This window comes from Lipotes vexillifer, unplaced genomic scaffold (genome assembly GCF_000442215.2).
Source record: "Lipotes vexillifer unplaced genomic scaffold, Lipotes_vexillifer_v1.1 scaffold1691, whole genome shotgun sequence".
NCBI lineage: Eukaryota > Metazoa > Chordata > Mammalia > Artiodactyla > Lipotidae > Lipotes > Lipotes vexillifer.
Window position 1 is genome coordinate 1,517,294 of NW_006789046.1, and position 16,931 is coordinate 1,534,224.

A 16,931-nucleotide genomic window follows, 5' to 3' on the forward strand; every position below is an offset into this window, starting at 1 on the left:
CGGGTGCAGGCCCGTGGGGGCTGCTCCTGGCTGAGGGCAGTCCCCATGCTAAGTCCAGTTCACGCTCCAGTTAATCGCCCTCCAGCCAAAAGGTGGGCGCCATCATCAGCTCCATTTTGCAGATGAGGAAACTAAGGCCCCAAATGGTTAAGGGACTCACTGAGTGAAACAGCTGGAATGAATAAGCTGGGGTCTTAACGAGTGCAAAACCTTTTGAATTCTGCTGACAGAGCACAAAATGCTAAGACCACATATAAAACATCGATTGGTTGCCTTCTAAACAGAAACATCTTTTTAGGTTATGTGAAGGCACCAACCCCTGCAGGGGGTCTTTAGGGACTCCTTCCCCACCCATGACATACTCCAGGTATTCCCATCCTGAAAATGGCAGAACCAACCCATCATCGAGACTGGGTCTCCTTGCCTCGCCAGCCAAGCCTTCACTGTACCTCTCCCCTTCGCTCTCCAGGCTCCCAGCATCTCTCACTCAACTGCAGCCACAGCTTGTGACAATGCCAACCTGAAACTCTCATCCAGTGGCACCTGGCCCTCCTCCTACCTCTGCTCACCCAGAGGGGTCTCTGTCACAGGCGGCACCCCTCCCCGCTCACTCACGGCCTGGCTCTGCTCCTTCCCCTCTAGTCACTGCACATTCTCAGCAGGTGACGTCCCCCAAATCCCTTTCTCCAACCAGAGAGATCTTTCCAGCTGTCTGCTGGAAGGTGGCTCTACTCTGAGCATTCCAGAAGCACCTTACCTTACATAAAATGTAATCCCATTATCTCCCCAGCCCAGCTGGCCCCCAACTCTCCATCTTGGTTACTGATATATCATCATCCCTTGAGCTAGCCAAGCCTGAAACCTAAAGCACTTGTTGAAAATGCTGAAATCCCTTCTTGAACAATCCTAAAGCCATTGTGGGGAGAGGCAGGTCTGGGCAAGGTTGGCACCTGCTCTAGGATGAGGGTAACTGCGGCGGCCCAGAATGAGCTGTCAAGTCCAATCAGGGGCTCAGAGCCTGTATGGGGGAAGGAAAGAAGGTATGTCCGTGGAGTGGTGACCCATATGGGGTAGCGGAGCCCAGGCAATGAGGAGGACGGACACCTGTGGGGGAAGCAGCTGGGTATAAAATAAAGGAGTATGATGACAGGGATAAGAAGTTGGTTCACAGAGGAGGATTCATCAAATTAGTAAATATATTAAGGATTAAGGATACCAAGGTTCTCACTGTCAGAGGAAGAGTTATAAATACGGAAAATTCCTATTGGTTTGGAATAGGAGGCACTAATGTAATGCATGTTTTTTATTTGTATAGATAATACTGAAATATAGATATGAATGTGTGTCCACACAGAAACACATACATATATTATGCACATGTGTGCATGTGTGCATTCCCTTGCTCCATCCAATGAGAGAGGCAATGGGAGAAACAACACAGTACACAGCTCCAATAAGAACACCTAGAACCCAGATCTCGGTTTTCAAATTCTATTTGCCACTAAAAGGAACTGGGCTCCTTGGAGAAATGGCTGATCCCAGGAATGGAGCAGGGAAAGACAAGATGAGATAGAAAGTACAGATGTAACTCTAAGGACGATGGAAGCAAGACAAAAGGCCATATAAGCCAGTGGGAATGGGTTCCCACTAGCTAAATGGGAAACAAGTGGAGTATCAAGATAAATGATGGTAATATTGGACTATAATTCACTGATTATAATATAAAATAGGAATAAAAATATATAAAATATAAAAAAGGAAACCATGAGTTCAAATTGAATAAACTGAAAGTCTGATGAGGAAAGAAATATTAACGCAGCCAAAGCACCTTTTCCCTCAAAATACTTATTAACTACAAAAGGGAAGGGGGCGGATTTCACAGCTGAAGTTCAGGTACCACACCAACTTAACCAAGTGATAAAAGACTTACATAACCAACAATGGGATAAATCAAAGTCACGTGCCACCTGACAGGACACCACGGAGGAAGGCGGATCTCTTCCATGACACTCTTGCCAAAGAGGCATAAACTAAATTTAATCCCGAGGAAACATCAGGGTTGTTCTGCTAAACAGAGCACTGGTGATCTTCTGAATGTCAAGGTCATGAAGATTAAGGAAAGACTAAGGCCTGCTGCAGCCTGAATGAGACTAAATTAAGGGCAATGGGTGATACAGAGAAGGGTCCTTGTGCCATAAAGGACCTTATGGGGACACCTGGCAAACTTGAATGCAGCCTGAGGCTAACCCAGTAGCAGGGCATCCATGTTAATCCCCTATCTGTTAAGACCGAGTTGTCATGAAAGAGAAACTCTTGTTTGTAGGAATCACACACTAAAGGATTCCAAGGTGACGGAGCATCATTTCAGCAGCTTACTTTCAAATGAATCAGGAAAAACACTGCTTAGTGCTCTACTTGCAACTTTTGAAAATGTTTTTTCAAAATAAAAATTAAAATACAGGCTGCTAGACACCATTACAAATTTGCTGAATCAAATCTCTAAGAGTTTTTTTTCCTTATCCCATATTGTTAAAATCACCAACATAAGGACCCACTTTTTAATAAAAGCCAAGCGAAATTTTTTCAACTTAAAAAAGGCAATGTGGGGACTTCCCTGGTGGCACAGTGGATAAGAATCCGCCTGCCAACGCAGGGGACACGGGTTTGATCCCTGGTCCGGGAAGATCCCACATGCCGCGGAGCAACTAAGCCTGTATGCCACAACCACTGAGCCCGCGGGCCACAACTACTGAAGCCTGCGCACCTGGAGTCCATGCTCCGCAACAAGAGAAGCCACTGCAAGGAGAAGCCCGCGCACCACAACGAAGAGTGGCCCCCACTCACCACAATTTGAAAAAGCCCGAGCAGCAACAAAGACGCAATGCAGCCATAAATAAACAAACAAACAAACAAATAAATAAAATTAACTCTAAAAAAAAGGCAATGTACCCTTTTGAATTCAAAATCCATCGAAATTATTACAAAGTAGATTGCATACCTGAATTGCAAAATTTTTTTAAGAACACAATATTAAAAAATCTATTCATTTGCTGGATTTCACACCAAGAAGGAAGTAAGGAATTCTTTGCGTTTTCATTAACATTGTCCCATAAATACTGATCAAAGAGACTGGGTGAGATGTGAGGGAGTGTTCTTTGATTTCTGTTTGGGGACAGGAGGGTAGGATGCAAAGGACCCCTAGAGAATCTAACAGAAACCAAGGGCCCTCAGCCTGGAAGGTGCAATGCTATACTCAGACACCACCACCCACACAATCCCAGCAGGCTCACGCATCCCTAGGAGTACACACCAGGATCCAGGTTGAGAAGCCCTGTGTTAAAAAAACCTAACAGAAGAGTAGTTAAAAAAACCTAACAGAAGAGGGAGGAAATAGAAAACAATTGATTAAATTCAGCTTTGACAAGGGATAAATGAAGTGGAAACAGTCAGTGGTGGCTAATAAGAAGTCAATTTCAATCGGCACAGTCACCAGGGGATGGCAGAGAGCCAAGAAAGCATCTAAGGAAACTGGCCACAGAAAACAGTTACTGACACAGGGCTTGGGGAACAAGGGGCCTATGCTTCAGGCAGGAGGCTGTGAACAAAGGCTGTCATCCTAAGACACCTCAAAAGAGTAGCGAGACAGGTAAGTGGGAAAAATAACTTTTTTTTCCAATTCAGATTATAATAAGTTTGTAATTTTTACTATTTAAAGTAGATAAAGGGAATTTCTGCTTTTGCTTAGAATAGAAAAAGCTGGGGTGGTGGGTTGCCCTGATCCCACCAACAAGAGAAAGCTGAATAATCAGTGACGGAAACAAAGGAAAATTCATACTGTGATGGCTTCATTGGTAAATTACACTAAAATTTAGAGAAGAAATGATACCCAAATCAATACAAACTCTTCCATAAAAAAGAAAAGATGGGAATACTTCTCAACTCATTTAATGAGACCAAGCATTATTTTGGTACCAAAACCAAACAAATATGTTAGAAGATGAGAAAACTATAGACCAATATCCTTCATAAACAGAGATGCAAAATTCCTTAACAGAATATTAGCAGTCAAATCCAGGAACATATGAAAAAGATAATACAAGTGAGGTTTATGCCAGAAATTCAAGGTTGGCTCAACAACCAAAAATTCAATCCATATAATTCACCACATCAACAGACTAAAGGAGAAAAGCCAGGTGATTATCTCAACATGAGAAAGCATTTTATAAGATGCAACATTGATTCTTGACAGAAACTCTCAGCAAACTAAAAATAGAAGTGAACTTCTTACCTTAGAAAAGGCATCAGAAAAAAACTTTGGCTAATGCCCTATTTAGTGGTGGGAGCCTAATACATTCTCCCTAAGACCAGAAACAAGTGAAGGTTGTGCACACTCACCATTTCTAGTCAGCACTGTGCTAAGATGCTCCGAGGAGGATGACGACAAAGAACAGCCTCGCTTCCTCCTGGAAAGAGCTAGGTGGGACTCCTCACTGTGCAACCGAGGCACCTGCATGCAGGCATCAGTCATTCAGGTTTAAGTATATATAACTTGTATTGGGCTTCCCTGGTGGCACAGTGGTTGAGAATCTGCCTGCCAATGCAGGGGACACGGGTTCGAGCCCTGGTCTGCGAAGATCCCACATGCCACGGAGCACCTAGGCCCGTGAGCCACAACTACTGAGCCTGCGCGTCTGGAGCTTGTGCTCTGCAACAAGAGAGGCCGCGACAGTGAGCGGCCCGCGCACCACGATGAAGAGTGGCCCCCGCTCGCCGCAACTAGAGAAAGCCCACGCACAGAAACGAAGACCCAACACAGCAATAAATAAATAAATAAATAAATAAAACTTGTACTACATGCCAGACGCAGGACAAATTTAAAGGAGAAAATAATATAATCCAATAGTCATTATCTTATCAATTTTTCTTGAGACACTTTCTCCACTGCAAACCATAAGTGAATATATCCAAAATAGCCTAAAGGTTATATAACTGCAAAATGAAATAAAATCTTCCGATTTACACAAACCAATCACAGGCCTGCACTGGACCAGGACAGTGGAGGCAAGCCCTGCCAAGCCCAGAACGCCACGCAGTGACCCCTGCAACAGGCTGTAAGAGAGGGACCCATGCTTACCAATCCAGCATTCCAAACGTGCACAAGGAGTAGTCTTCACCACATCTGGAGGGTCCACGCCAACATTCAGGCACAAAACTAAGGCAACACTGACGGTCTTCATCTAGAAACACAACAGAAAAAACAAATAATTCAATATGAAACTCACTGATGAGTTTTCCAGTTGTTAAAATGTTCCCAGACATACGGAGCCCTCTGCTTCTGTAGCCGGTCTTCAGTCGCCTGTTACCTGTGCCACCCCAGGGGTATTTCACAAGTAAGACAGGGTTTCAGAGTCAAGTAAGCAGATGGGGAAGAGTACATGGCAGGAGAGGCTTTTCTCAGGCTTCCTTATGATATACTTCCAGAAACAGAATTATTTGATCAAAAGATATAAACATGTTAAGACACTTGATACAATCTGCCAAATTACTTTGCAAAAACTCTGCACAAATTTACATTCTGACCAGTTCATCACTATTCTCATTATTTAAAATTGTTAATAATTTGATGAGAGAGAAATTGTCATACTGATTTAGTTTGCATTCTTTAGTATTAATAAGGCTGAATATTTTTTTCAAATATTTGTATCCTTTGTGGATTTTCTACTCATGTTTATACTACCATTTATTTACTAACATTAGTGATCTTTTCTAATTGGTTTTCATGTACTCTTTATATATTAAAGATGGCATCCACATAATTTATTGTAAATATTTCCCTAGTCTAGTGTTTGCCATTGGATTCCTTCCTGTTTCTTGACATACCAAAGCCCTGGACCCATGAGCTGATACATCTTCCTCCACACCTGCTCCTGCTCCAACTCCAACTTCCCAGTGTTAGGAAACGTCAGCCCCACCTATCCAGCTGCTCAAGCCAGAAACCTGGAGCTCATCCTTCATTAGTTCACTTGTTCAACAGATATTTACAAAGCACCTACCAGGTGCCAACTGCTATTTTTACAAAATGAAGATACATTAGTAAATCAAAGAAATAAAATCCCTGGGACTTCCCTCGTGGTCCAGGGGTTAAGACTCCGTGTTCCCAATGCAGGGGGCACGAGTTCGACCCCTACTCAAGGAACTAAGATCTCGTATGCTGCACAGCACGGCCAAATAAATAAATAAATAAAAGAAAAATCCCTGCAAGGAGGGGCAAGATATCACTTCAAATAGGGTGGCCACTAGGAAGACCACCTGAGCCTCTGCTCCCTCCACCAGGCTCCCGAGCGCCAGTGCCCACTGTGACTCCCCGTCCATCTCTTTTGTCCTGATCCTGAATGTCTCTGAGTCTGTCCACTTCACTATCTGCCAGCTCTAAGCCACCACCATGTCCAACCTGTGCTCCACCATTTTCTCAGGACCCCTTCCCCTGCCTCCCCCAGTCCAGGCTTTCAAACACATCGGCACACTGCCCTGTTTTCAATCAGTTCCCAAAACCTTCAAGATTCACTGTGAACTGCTCCACACGCTATTCAAGCCTCATAAGCTCCAGATCCTGCCAAGCTCTTCACTCACATCAAGTCTCACCCTTGGTCTACCGGCATGACCTCTGGGTCTTCAAACACAGCCCCTCAGGGCTCCTTGCACGGCCTCACCAGCTCAGGATCTCTCGGGTTCAGACCTCCACTCCTCGGGGAGGCCTTCCCAGACCCTGTCAGGGCAGAGCCACCTGCTCAACGCCACCCCAGCATCCATGTCTTCCTCTTGGTGGAGCCAGGCCCATTCACGCTCCTCTGTGCACCTGCAACTCCTCAAAGGTCAGAGTTGACATGCAGGAGCAGACACCTGGCCCAGGCCTAGCTCAGTGACCATCTGCTGAGTGGGTGAATATAGGGATTTTCCTCTAATGTTTTCACTTGTTTCACACTTCACCCCCCCCCCTTTTTTTTTTTTTGGGGTTTTGGAGCAGCAAAGAAATAGGGGAGACCAGCTTCACCTGGTATTGTACTTGTTATGAGCAAGCTAGAAACACATTGTGTGTCATTTCCCTCAGTACCCAGGCTCTGCAGAGTCTTAAGTTTTTGGCGGTACGCGGGCCTCTCACTGTTGTGGCCTCTCCCGTTGCGCAGCACAGGCTCCGGACGCGCAGGCTCAGCGGCCATGGCTCACGGGCCCAGCCGCTCTGCGGCACGTGGGATCCTCCCGGACCGGGGCACAAATCCGTGTCCCCTGCATCGGCAGGCGGACTCTCAACCACTGTGCCACCAGGGAAGCCCACACTTCACCCTTTTAATCCAGCTGGATATTATTTTGGTATATGGTACCAGGTGAGGCTGAATTTTTTCTCAAAAAACTACCCAATGGTGCCAATTCCCCCTGTTAAATAATCTCCCCAAACTCACAGGTTTGTAGTGACTCTTCTAGCATATATTCCCACATAGACCAAATTCTATTTCTGGGTCACATACTTCACTGATTTAACTAATTTATCTTCACAACATTTCACAATGCTTGGGAGAGCCTGGTTTTCTTCTTCACAATATTTTTAAACTTTTACTTGGCTACATTTATATTCACCTATTTTTTCCAAATTAATTGTTATTCAATTTCTTAATCCCATGGAGATTTTGATTAAAGTTGTTTAATCAAACTGCATATTGATAACACTGAGTATTTTAAATTGTCTTCTTTGATCCAATAATTCCACATACGAGAATCTGTTATAGGAGGTACAAAATATAATAAGAGAGAACTTTCTACGTGTAAAGATTTTCTTCACAGCATTTCTTTTTTTTTTGCGGTACGCGGGCCTCTCACTGTTGTGGCCTCTCCCGTTGCGGAGCACAGGCTCCGGACGCGCAGGCCCAGCAGCCATGGCTCACGGGCCCAGCCGCTCTGCGGCATGTGGGATCTTCCCGGACCGGGGCACGAACCCGTGTCCCCTGCATCGGCAGGCGGACTCTCAACCACTGCGCCATGAGGGAAGCCCTTCTTCACAGCATTTCTTATCATGAAAAATAAGTGGGAGCAACCTAAATTTTAAGCAAATAAGGGAATGTTTAAGCACACCATTATATATTCTTAACAGAATGACACTTAGATTAAATTCTTAAAATGTTAAATGAATAGAAATGGATTCAAAATACAAAAAAATTTCATTAAACATATAAACTAAACTTGGCAAGACATGACATCCTTATGATATTCTATTTTTCCATACAGGAACACAGTGTGTTTCTCTGTTTATTCAAATTTTCTTTTTTCTTTAATATTTATTTAATTATTTGGCTGCGCTGGGTTGGATCTTTAGTTGCGGCATAAGGGATCTTTAGCTGTGGCACGTGGGATTTTCAGTTGCGGCAGGTGGGCTCTTAGCTGCAGCATGCGGGATCTAGTTCCCTGACCAGGGATCGAACCCAGGCCCCCTGCATTGGGAGTGTGGAGTCTTAACCACTGGACCACCAGGGAAGTCCCTCAAATTTTCTTTTAATTTTTCTCAGTAATGTTTAGTTAAACATTACTTCTTAGTTTACTTCTTTATGTTTAGTTAAACATTACTTCTTAGATGTTTAGTTAAACATCTTCGCCAAGTCCTGGTCATTTCTTTTAAGATTATTCCTGGATTGTTCATGACTATTTGGGGGCAATATGCTACTATACATGTATTTTGCCCATAGGAGTTTCTTACTGATAATTGCTGATATACCAGAATAATGTTTTGTGTTTTTTTTTTCATCCCCACCTTCCCAGGCTTTATCCACCAGAGGATGTCCTTTTCTTTAATCCAGAAACAGGAGATAAAAGCTGCGGCAGAATCTACACTCATTAGCTCTTCTGCAAGAATATAATTTGGGTAACAGTGACTTTTCTTTATAGAGATTCACCAATGGAATTGAAATTGTTTATTTTGCTTTGGAAACTTGTTTCCCCAGCCAAAGCGAGGTCCCTTTGAGGATTTTCTGACTCCCTAATCAGTTAACAATTTTGAATATTGTATTCTCTTACCAGTGGAGATCTTTGAAAACTAAGAGACAGAGAGCAGAAGGGACGGGAGAACTCCCACATGGACCTTGGGAAGTGACCTTTATTCTTCCCCCCCACTCCCCCAACCCAGGCATCCTATTTTTTTTTCCATATTTAATTTTTTTTTTACACAGCAGGTTCTTATTAGTTATCTATTTTATATATATTAGTGTATATATGTCAATCCCAATCTCCCATTTCAACCCACCACCACCAACCCCCCATCAGAATAATGTTTAAGTCACTTTACTAAATTCTTAATTAAACATAACTGCTTTTAGGCGACTCTCTCCAGGTTTTGTTAGTATACAAACATACTGTCTGTGACATGATGAGTCTATCTCATTCTTTCCAACAGATCATTCCTCTTTTTCTTTTTTAGGTCTTATGGCATTACACAGATCTTCCAAAATCATATTACTAATAATTACAAAATGATGATAGTGGTGATCTTTGCACTTGGTTTTAATAAAATTGTCATAACTATTTCATCATTGAGAATGATGATGGTTACTGATTTGATATAATCTTTATTACAGTAAGAAAATATTCCTCTGTTCAAACAGAATTTAAAGTTATATGGGGAAAAGAGGAAGTATTTTTGTCTCTTCTCTCCCAACACTTAAAAAAAGGATTTATTGAGACTTCCCTGGTGGTCCAGTGGTAAAGAATCCACCTTCCAGTGCAGGGACGTGGGTTCGATCCCTGGTTGGGGAACTAAGATCCCGCATGCTGCGGGGCAAGTAAGCCCGCCCGCCACAACTACTGAGCTTGTGCACCTCAACTAGAGAGCCCACGTGCCACAAACTACAGAGCCCACACGCCCTGGAAACCGCGTGCCCTAACTACAGAGCCCACACGCCCTGGAGCCCGCGCACCACAACTAGAGAGAAGCCCACGTGGTGCAACGAAGAGCCCACATACAACAACTAAGACCCGACAGCCAAAAATAAATAAATATTCTTAAAAAAAAAGAAACAAAAAGCATTTATTAATAATCATTTCACTCTTTAAAGGAACTGCAATCCTGCCTCCGAAGACATACTGAAGAGAGGAACAATATCTTCCCAGAGACATGCCAGAATCTTCTCATTATGAGTCATAAGAAACAAATGGTCCCTTGACCTAAGGAGAAAGGGCTGAAAAGTAATCAGAGAATAACAAAAGTTTTATTTATTAGTCATTTTCCAATATTTAATTGATCAGTATCAATAATCCCATACAGATGATTGATTATTTTACAGCAAACTCACTCTGAGTATAAGCTGCTTAAAAGTAGAAGTTTCTGGAAACATTTCTGTGGTCTTCCAATGGCCATGGTGAATAACTACTAATACCTGCCCTTTACCATTTTTAAATCAAGGGCATTTTTTCTGTGCTCTATAATGTGGAACTTTGAGGTTTCCATGAGGTGTGGATTAAACCTGGAAGCAACTTCCAAGTTGCTTCCTAAGGAAAATGTTGCTTTTCTTACAGTCATGGGACGGCCCCTCTGGGTGCAAGGGAAACCTTCCGTGGAGAAAACATTCCATACGGATCAGGGTCTCTCTTAGACTGCCTGTGCCACCACAGTTTTGTGTTTTGTCCTCAATCTGCAAAGACAGCCTACTCTCAGACTGTATGTTCCTCTCACAAAGCCCAGGTGAAGGACACTACACTCAGGGCTCTAAGCCCTGCCCACCACACTAAGGCCCAGCCCACCCACTGCTCCTCAGCCAAGCCCCTGCCTGCTGTGGACCCAGGAGAAAGAGGGTGAGCCAGCCTTCCGGGCTGATGAGAGCTCAGGAACACCCCACATTACCCCTTCTTCTTACCTCCAGGCGTTTACAGCCAGGTCTCAAGCCCAGTCGTTTCTGATCATTTCTGAGCAAGAATGGCCTCCATATGCCAGTGCTTACTCCTTAACTGGCACTGTGCTATGCCGTCACCAAAAGGCCATGAACTAGAAAAGGTGGTTGTATGCCGTCCTTAGGGAGGCATGGAGAGAGTAAAGAATTTGGGTGGAGGCGCCAGGACTATACCCTGGTCACTGGGATTTCAAAGCTCCATTGCTGGAGCATCTGCTTCTTCTTAATCTCTCTGTTGTCAGGCAGGTGGTGCAGGATGAGATAGGGCATTTACGCAGCATTCCTATGCTCTCTGATCAGAATCCTATTTCTTCTACCTCAGCTGACACTCTAAACAAATTGCATTCCCTCCACCTCTACAACTGCAGTTAATGAACTTAAAATAACAATTCTCAGTAAAATAAATAATTTCTAATTACATTATAAAAAGTATGATCTCTGAGGCTCTCCAAGTCCTTAGACAGAAATACTAATGGAAGCACTATCATCGCTCTTTAGTCCTGCAAGGCAGCTAATGCGCCTCACCTCACCAGGCCTCCACCAAGTGTAGTGTTCATTACTAATCAAACATTACTGACAGCAACAGTTTCTCCGTGATTGCTTTGAAGGTGAGCAATAGGAAAGCATGGCCCTCAGACAGAAAGTATAAAATTAGCTACACTCCATAAATTAGATATTAAAGGAATTAATTTGATTCATCCTGGCGTATATAATACACACCTAACCCTACATCCTGCCTTTTTATATCTTTTAAGAAAACAAGGGAAAACGTCTCAAGAATATATTGACCCATGAACTACAAACATGTATTTGACCTAACACCTAGCTACCAATTTAATTCCACAATTGTGCAAAAGACAATACCAGTAAATATCCTTAAGCCAATCAAATATGTCTTTGCTCCCCTGCAAATTGTCATGGCATTGGCTTGATTTCAAATGTGGTGGACTTTAAATTCTTAGCTATACCCTAAAGTGTCTTTTTGGTATTTTATTTTTATTTCTATGGCAACCTCATTCCAAAAATTCTAGATTCATGTTTTTAATAATACAGTTACAGCATTAAGAAAATATAAGGGCTATCAAATTTACTGTGCCAAAAATTGCATAATAGTACATAAAATAACCATTTTGAATTTTAAAACATTTCTTTTCCAATGTCATATAATTGAAGATGACAGTTATATCCCTAGAGGTTAATTTCGAATTTGAAAAGAGTATCATTTTGAGAAGCTCTAAAACATTAAGTGATCACTGAAAACGTATGACCTTGGACATGTCGGTTAATTCCAATCTCTCTTGAACAATTCTCTCACCCTAAAATGATGCAGATGATCTCTCAGGCCCCAAGATTTCTCTGATCCTAAAGTTTTGACTCCAGGACTGGTCTCTCCAGCCATACCGGAAGTATCCCTAAAGGCATGGAGCACCCTGCCTTACGATTCCGAACCCAACCTAGAGGGCTCAACATCACCTTGGCTACAAGGTGGGAGAGGCTGGGGACAGTCGGGCAGTGGGGGCCTGACACTGTTGTAACAGCCTGGGCAGTTTCCCATACAATCCTCTGGTGCCAGATGTGTTGTGAAATTCACAATTTTTCCAATTTACAAAAGGATAATATGGTATATATCCCATATCCCATGTAAAATACCAAGGAGGGTCTGGAGTAACATCCTATTCAAAACCATTAAAATTTCCACTGAAATGCACAAATATCAACTATCCATGGAATAAAGACTATCAATAACCTCATACCAGCTCACAACCCAGTTGTGCCCCCAAATGAGTTGCGAAAACATTTCCAGTATTCAGAGCTTTTGGATTTCAGAATTGCAGATAGGGCCTGTGACCCGGATCACTGCCTCTACTTGAAAGCCTCTGTATACTGCTTGTCACCTTGCTGATTAAAAATACATTAATGCGGGCTTCCCAGGTGGCGCAGTGGTTGGGAGTCCGCCTGCCGATGCAGGGGACGCGGGTTTGTGCCCCAGTCCGGGAAGAGCCCGCATGCCGTGGAGGGGCTGGGCCCGTGGGCCATGGCCGCTGGGCCTGCGCGTCCGGAGCCTGTGCTCCTCAACGGGAGAGGCCACAGCAGCGAGAGGCCTGCGTGCCGCAAAAAAAAAAAAAAAAAAATACATTAATGCCTGTCACCGAAGAATTCAAAACAAAATCACAAGGAATTCCTTTATTGGTTTCTTCCTACTTAATTATTTGATAACTATATATTTTTTAAAAGATACAGTGGATCAAACCTGAGTATAAATTCACAGGCTGGCATGCAATGACACCCAAGCTGTTATACAGAATGAAGAAATTATGTAGCTTAAACTGGCCAATCACTGCTTTCTGCTCCCCAAACCGAGAGTCTGACTCACTCCTATTCCTTCCAACATAAACAACTGAGCGTAATGGAAAATAAACAGAAAGCAAGACTAGGATTTGCCATATATGCCACAACATTCACTGTTCCCCTGTTTGTCTGAGGGCAAAGCCACCCAATTCCCAGCAGTGCTCATTAAGATTCAGAGCATCAAGCAAAAACTTTGAGCAGAGCCGAAGCTATACAAATGCATAATTTATAAAGAAAGTCAGAAACTAGAACATATAGCAAACAGAGTAGATACACTACAGGAGTGGTGGGGGGAATCGAGTTGTTGAAGAAAAGGAAAAAACAGTTTGCCTCCTAACTCCCAACCCAAAGACTGCTAGAAAGAAGTGAACAATAAACCTAGCAAGAAGTATATCAAATGGAATTTTTGCAACCAAGACCAATAATACAAAACAAGATCCTCATCACCAGCAGCAACTGTGTGAACCTGGGCAATCCCGGTTGTCTATTCCTTTGCTCATTTCAATGGGAATTGGCAATGAGGGAGTGGTTCTTGAATGTCTGAGTTCAGTTTGTTACCCTGAGCCAGAGGCCTAATTTGGGTTTAAGGACTCTTTTTTGAGGCCAAATTCTGTCTATATTCCCCTGTTTTTAAATCTACGCTCACTCCTATAAAATAGCCTAATAAAAAGTGAAGACACAAGGGGTAACTTTTCAACATCAAAAATTAGAAAGTCTCTTCCAGAGCTACTGTCTTAGATGTGTGCAGATCCCTCCCTCCCTCACCCTTCCCACCCCATCCAAGCGCTCAGGACATGTGGAGTACGTGTACCTCCAACATCACGACCCTTAGAAAATTTATGTTTCTAAAAGCCAAATTAAAGAACTGAATACAAAATAGGTTGATTATAGGGACTTCCCGGTGGTCCAGTAGTTAAGACTCCATGCTCCCAATGCAGGGGACCCGGGTTCGATCCCTAGTCAGGGACCTAGATCCCACATGCCACAACTAAAGATCCCTCATGCCGCAATGAAGATCCAGCATGCCACAACTAAATATCCCACATGCCGTAACAAAGATCCCGTGGGGGAAAAAAACAGGTTGACTATAGAGATCATAACTGCTTTAAACAAACTAAAGAAATCCCTTCTCAGAGGAATCCTATACTAAATCTTTTTGTGATTCCTTCATGAAACAGATGGTCTTCCCTTGGTGCCACCTTTGCAAACCTATGCATCTGTGATATGGGGTTCTACATGCCCCACCTGGTCTGAGGAGCCAGTCTACTTGCACTAATGAGCTGAGTGAGGGACCAAAAATGACTTCCTTGCCTTTTCCTGTAACACCTTATGAAATGAAATTTAAGTGTGTATACACACAGAGATAAAATTAACTATTCAGCCTCCTTACTTAAAAAGTGAAAATAAAAATACTTAATTGTCGGGCTTCCCTGGTGGCGCAGTGGTTGAGAGTCCGCCTGCCGATGCAGGGGACACGGACTCGTGCCCCCGTCCGGGAAGATCCCACATGCCGCGGAGCGGCTGGGCCCGTGAGCCATGGCCGCTGAGCCTGCACGTCCGGAGCCTGTGCTCCGCAATGGGAGAGCCACAACAGTGAGAGGCCCGCGTACCGCAAAACAAACAAACAAACAAAAAAACTTAATTGTCACAGAGGATAATATGAAGATGTGCATACTGACAAATTAACTCTAAATAATTCGACTATATAAGGTCTAAATACGGTAAACCATTTTGTTGAAGCCAAAGGGTCTGACTTGAGGGCACAGGTTAAAGAACGCTCTGTGTCATGTGCTGGAACATTACAGCACCTTTAAAGCACATTTGCAGGTTGCACAACTCTGTTGGTAGAGGGTGAACTTTGTAGCACGTGCACTATATCTCAATAACGCTGTTAGAAAAGACATCTTTTCAAAGAATGTTAAACAGCATGGGACATACCCAAACACAACCTGAGTGAAGAGAGGAGGTACACAACCAGATCCATAATTATTATCCCAAATGTGCAAGTATACATACACAGAGGACACAGAGTTAAAAAACAAGATGTTACAAGTAGTTTTGACCTCTGGGGAGTGGAAAATGTGGATGATTCCTCTTTTCCTCTTTCTACCTGGCCCTTCTGTGTGTGTATTTTCAAATTTTCTACCGTGAACATAAGTTATTTCTATAAGTGGAGGGAAAGGTTATAAAAATTATTTTATCACAATAGTCAAGGATTTTTTACATGTGTGCATATATGTATATATAATTTTTATTGTATCCTGAAAATAAAGAGAGTAGCTTGTTCGGTTAGCTGAAGTTTAGACACTAGTCTAACTTCCAAGGCAACAAGTGGGCCGGGACTGAGGAAATGCAATGTGGGTGATTCCCAGCATGCCTGTGGAGACAGAACTCTGCTAACCAAACTGAATGTGGCCTCATAATCAACAATATACCTGGTCTTGGCAAAGCAAGTAAGTCAAAGGGCTCTAGTCTATTTCTTCTCCACTCCTTCCCAGGTCAGGACACAAGATAAGGCCCACTGCTAAAATTGCTTTCAACAAGATTCTCCAATTCAATAAATGGATTGATTTCAAGGCTGTTTAGAGATTTCTGTTATTTGATAAAACACTGAACAGCTGCTTTACCACTCCTAATGTAAATTAAAATTAGCAGCAGCAGCATGGGAGTGAGTCATTCATTCAGGACTAATTTTTCTTCCACTCTTTATTATCCAGCACATGTTTACCCATGGTACAGATTTCATAAAAACAATCTCAAGGCAAACCAAAGTACACAGAGCTCCCAGGTGGCTGAAAAAATACACCCGAGGTGGTTGGAATACCTTGATAACAGGCGTTTCACCATTAAGTCTGAGGATGCTACGTGTGGCTGTTACCTTCTGCTACCATCCACCCTCTTGGTTGGGACAACATCTGTTATGAAGCTGTTTCTCAAAGGTCTCACAGCTCCAAGTGGAGGGTAGTGTGGATTCTGCTAACAGAGGTCTTGAAGAGCATCACAGCCAGGAGCTGGAGTGTGGGCCCCACTAAGTTGTCGAGGCAGAAGTGTGGCTAAACAGATGTTTTTCAGGAAGACTAACTCATGACTACGGCTAACATTTACTTGGGAAGGAAGAAGCTGGAGGAAGGGAAATTAGCCCAGAAGCTGTTATAGTGAAACAAGAAGACCTGCACTGGGTGTGGGGAGAATGGGAAAGAAAGAAACCTCTATTTCAAAGAGAACAGGGGATAGCATGTGCTGCTAAGTGGGTGTCGGAGATGAAAAGCATGAGGAAATCAAAGGTCCTGCGTGGCTGAAACTCCATAATAAGCCATCCATTAAAAGCCCCCACGGGGAACTATGGTAGACATCTGCCATCTGACTCCCCATAACCTTTTTTACACCTTCCATCACCTTGATAACTTCCTATGCTGTGGGTCCCACCTTCCCAAAGTAGAAAATACGAACAATTGTGTCTTAGACTCTCTTGCAGTTAAGGGGCCAGCATGTGGACTGGGCTCCTCCAGTCAGATACACCTACCTGAGAATCAAGTTCCGAATCCAGCAATGCCAGGCCCCTGCTTCACAGGGAGCTGTATGGCTGAGGCACCTGACTCTGGAGGGTGGCAGCCTCACAGCTGCTAAGCTCATCCCAATGTCCCAGTGGTTCAGCAG

The 16,931-nt window shown here is 43.3% G+C and overlaps 1 protein-coding gene across 2 annotated transcripts in view; it reads right to left on the minus strand.

The window, feature by feature from the left end:
- The window catches only part of RPTOR (regulatory associated protein of MTOR complex 1), a 353,659-nt gene that overhangs the window by 262,673 nt on the left and 74,055 nt on the right, over positions 1 to 16,931 (minus strand). For both annotated transcript variants that reach the window (XM_007462338.1, XM_007462339.1), the window contains exon 2: positions 5,135 to 5,237. In XM_007462338.1, the coding sequence (XP_007462400.1) occupies positions 5,135 to 5,237 (103 nt within the window). The remainder of the gene's footprint in view (positions 1 to 5,134; positions 5,238 to 16,931) is intronic.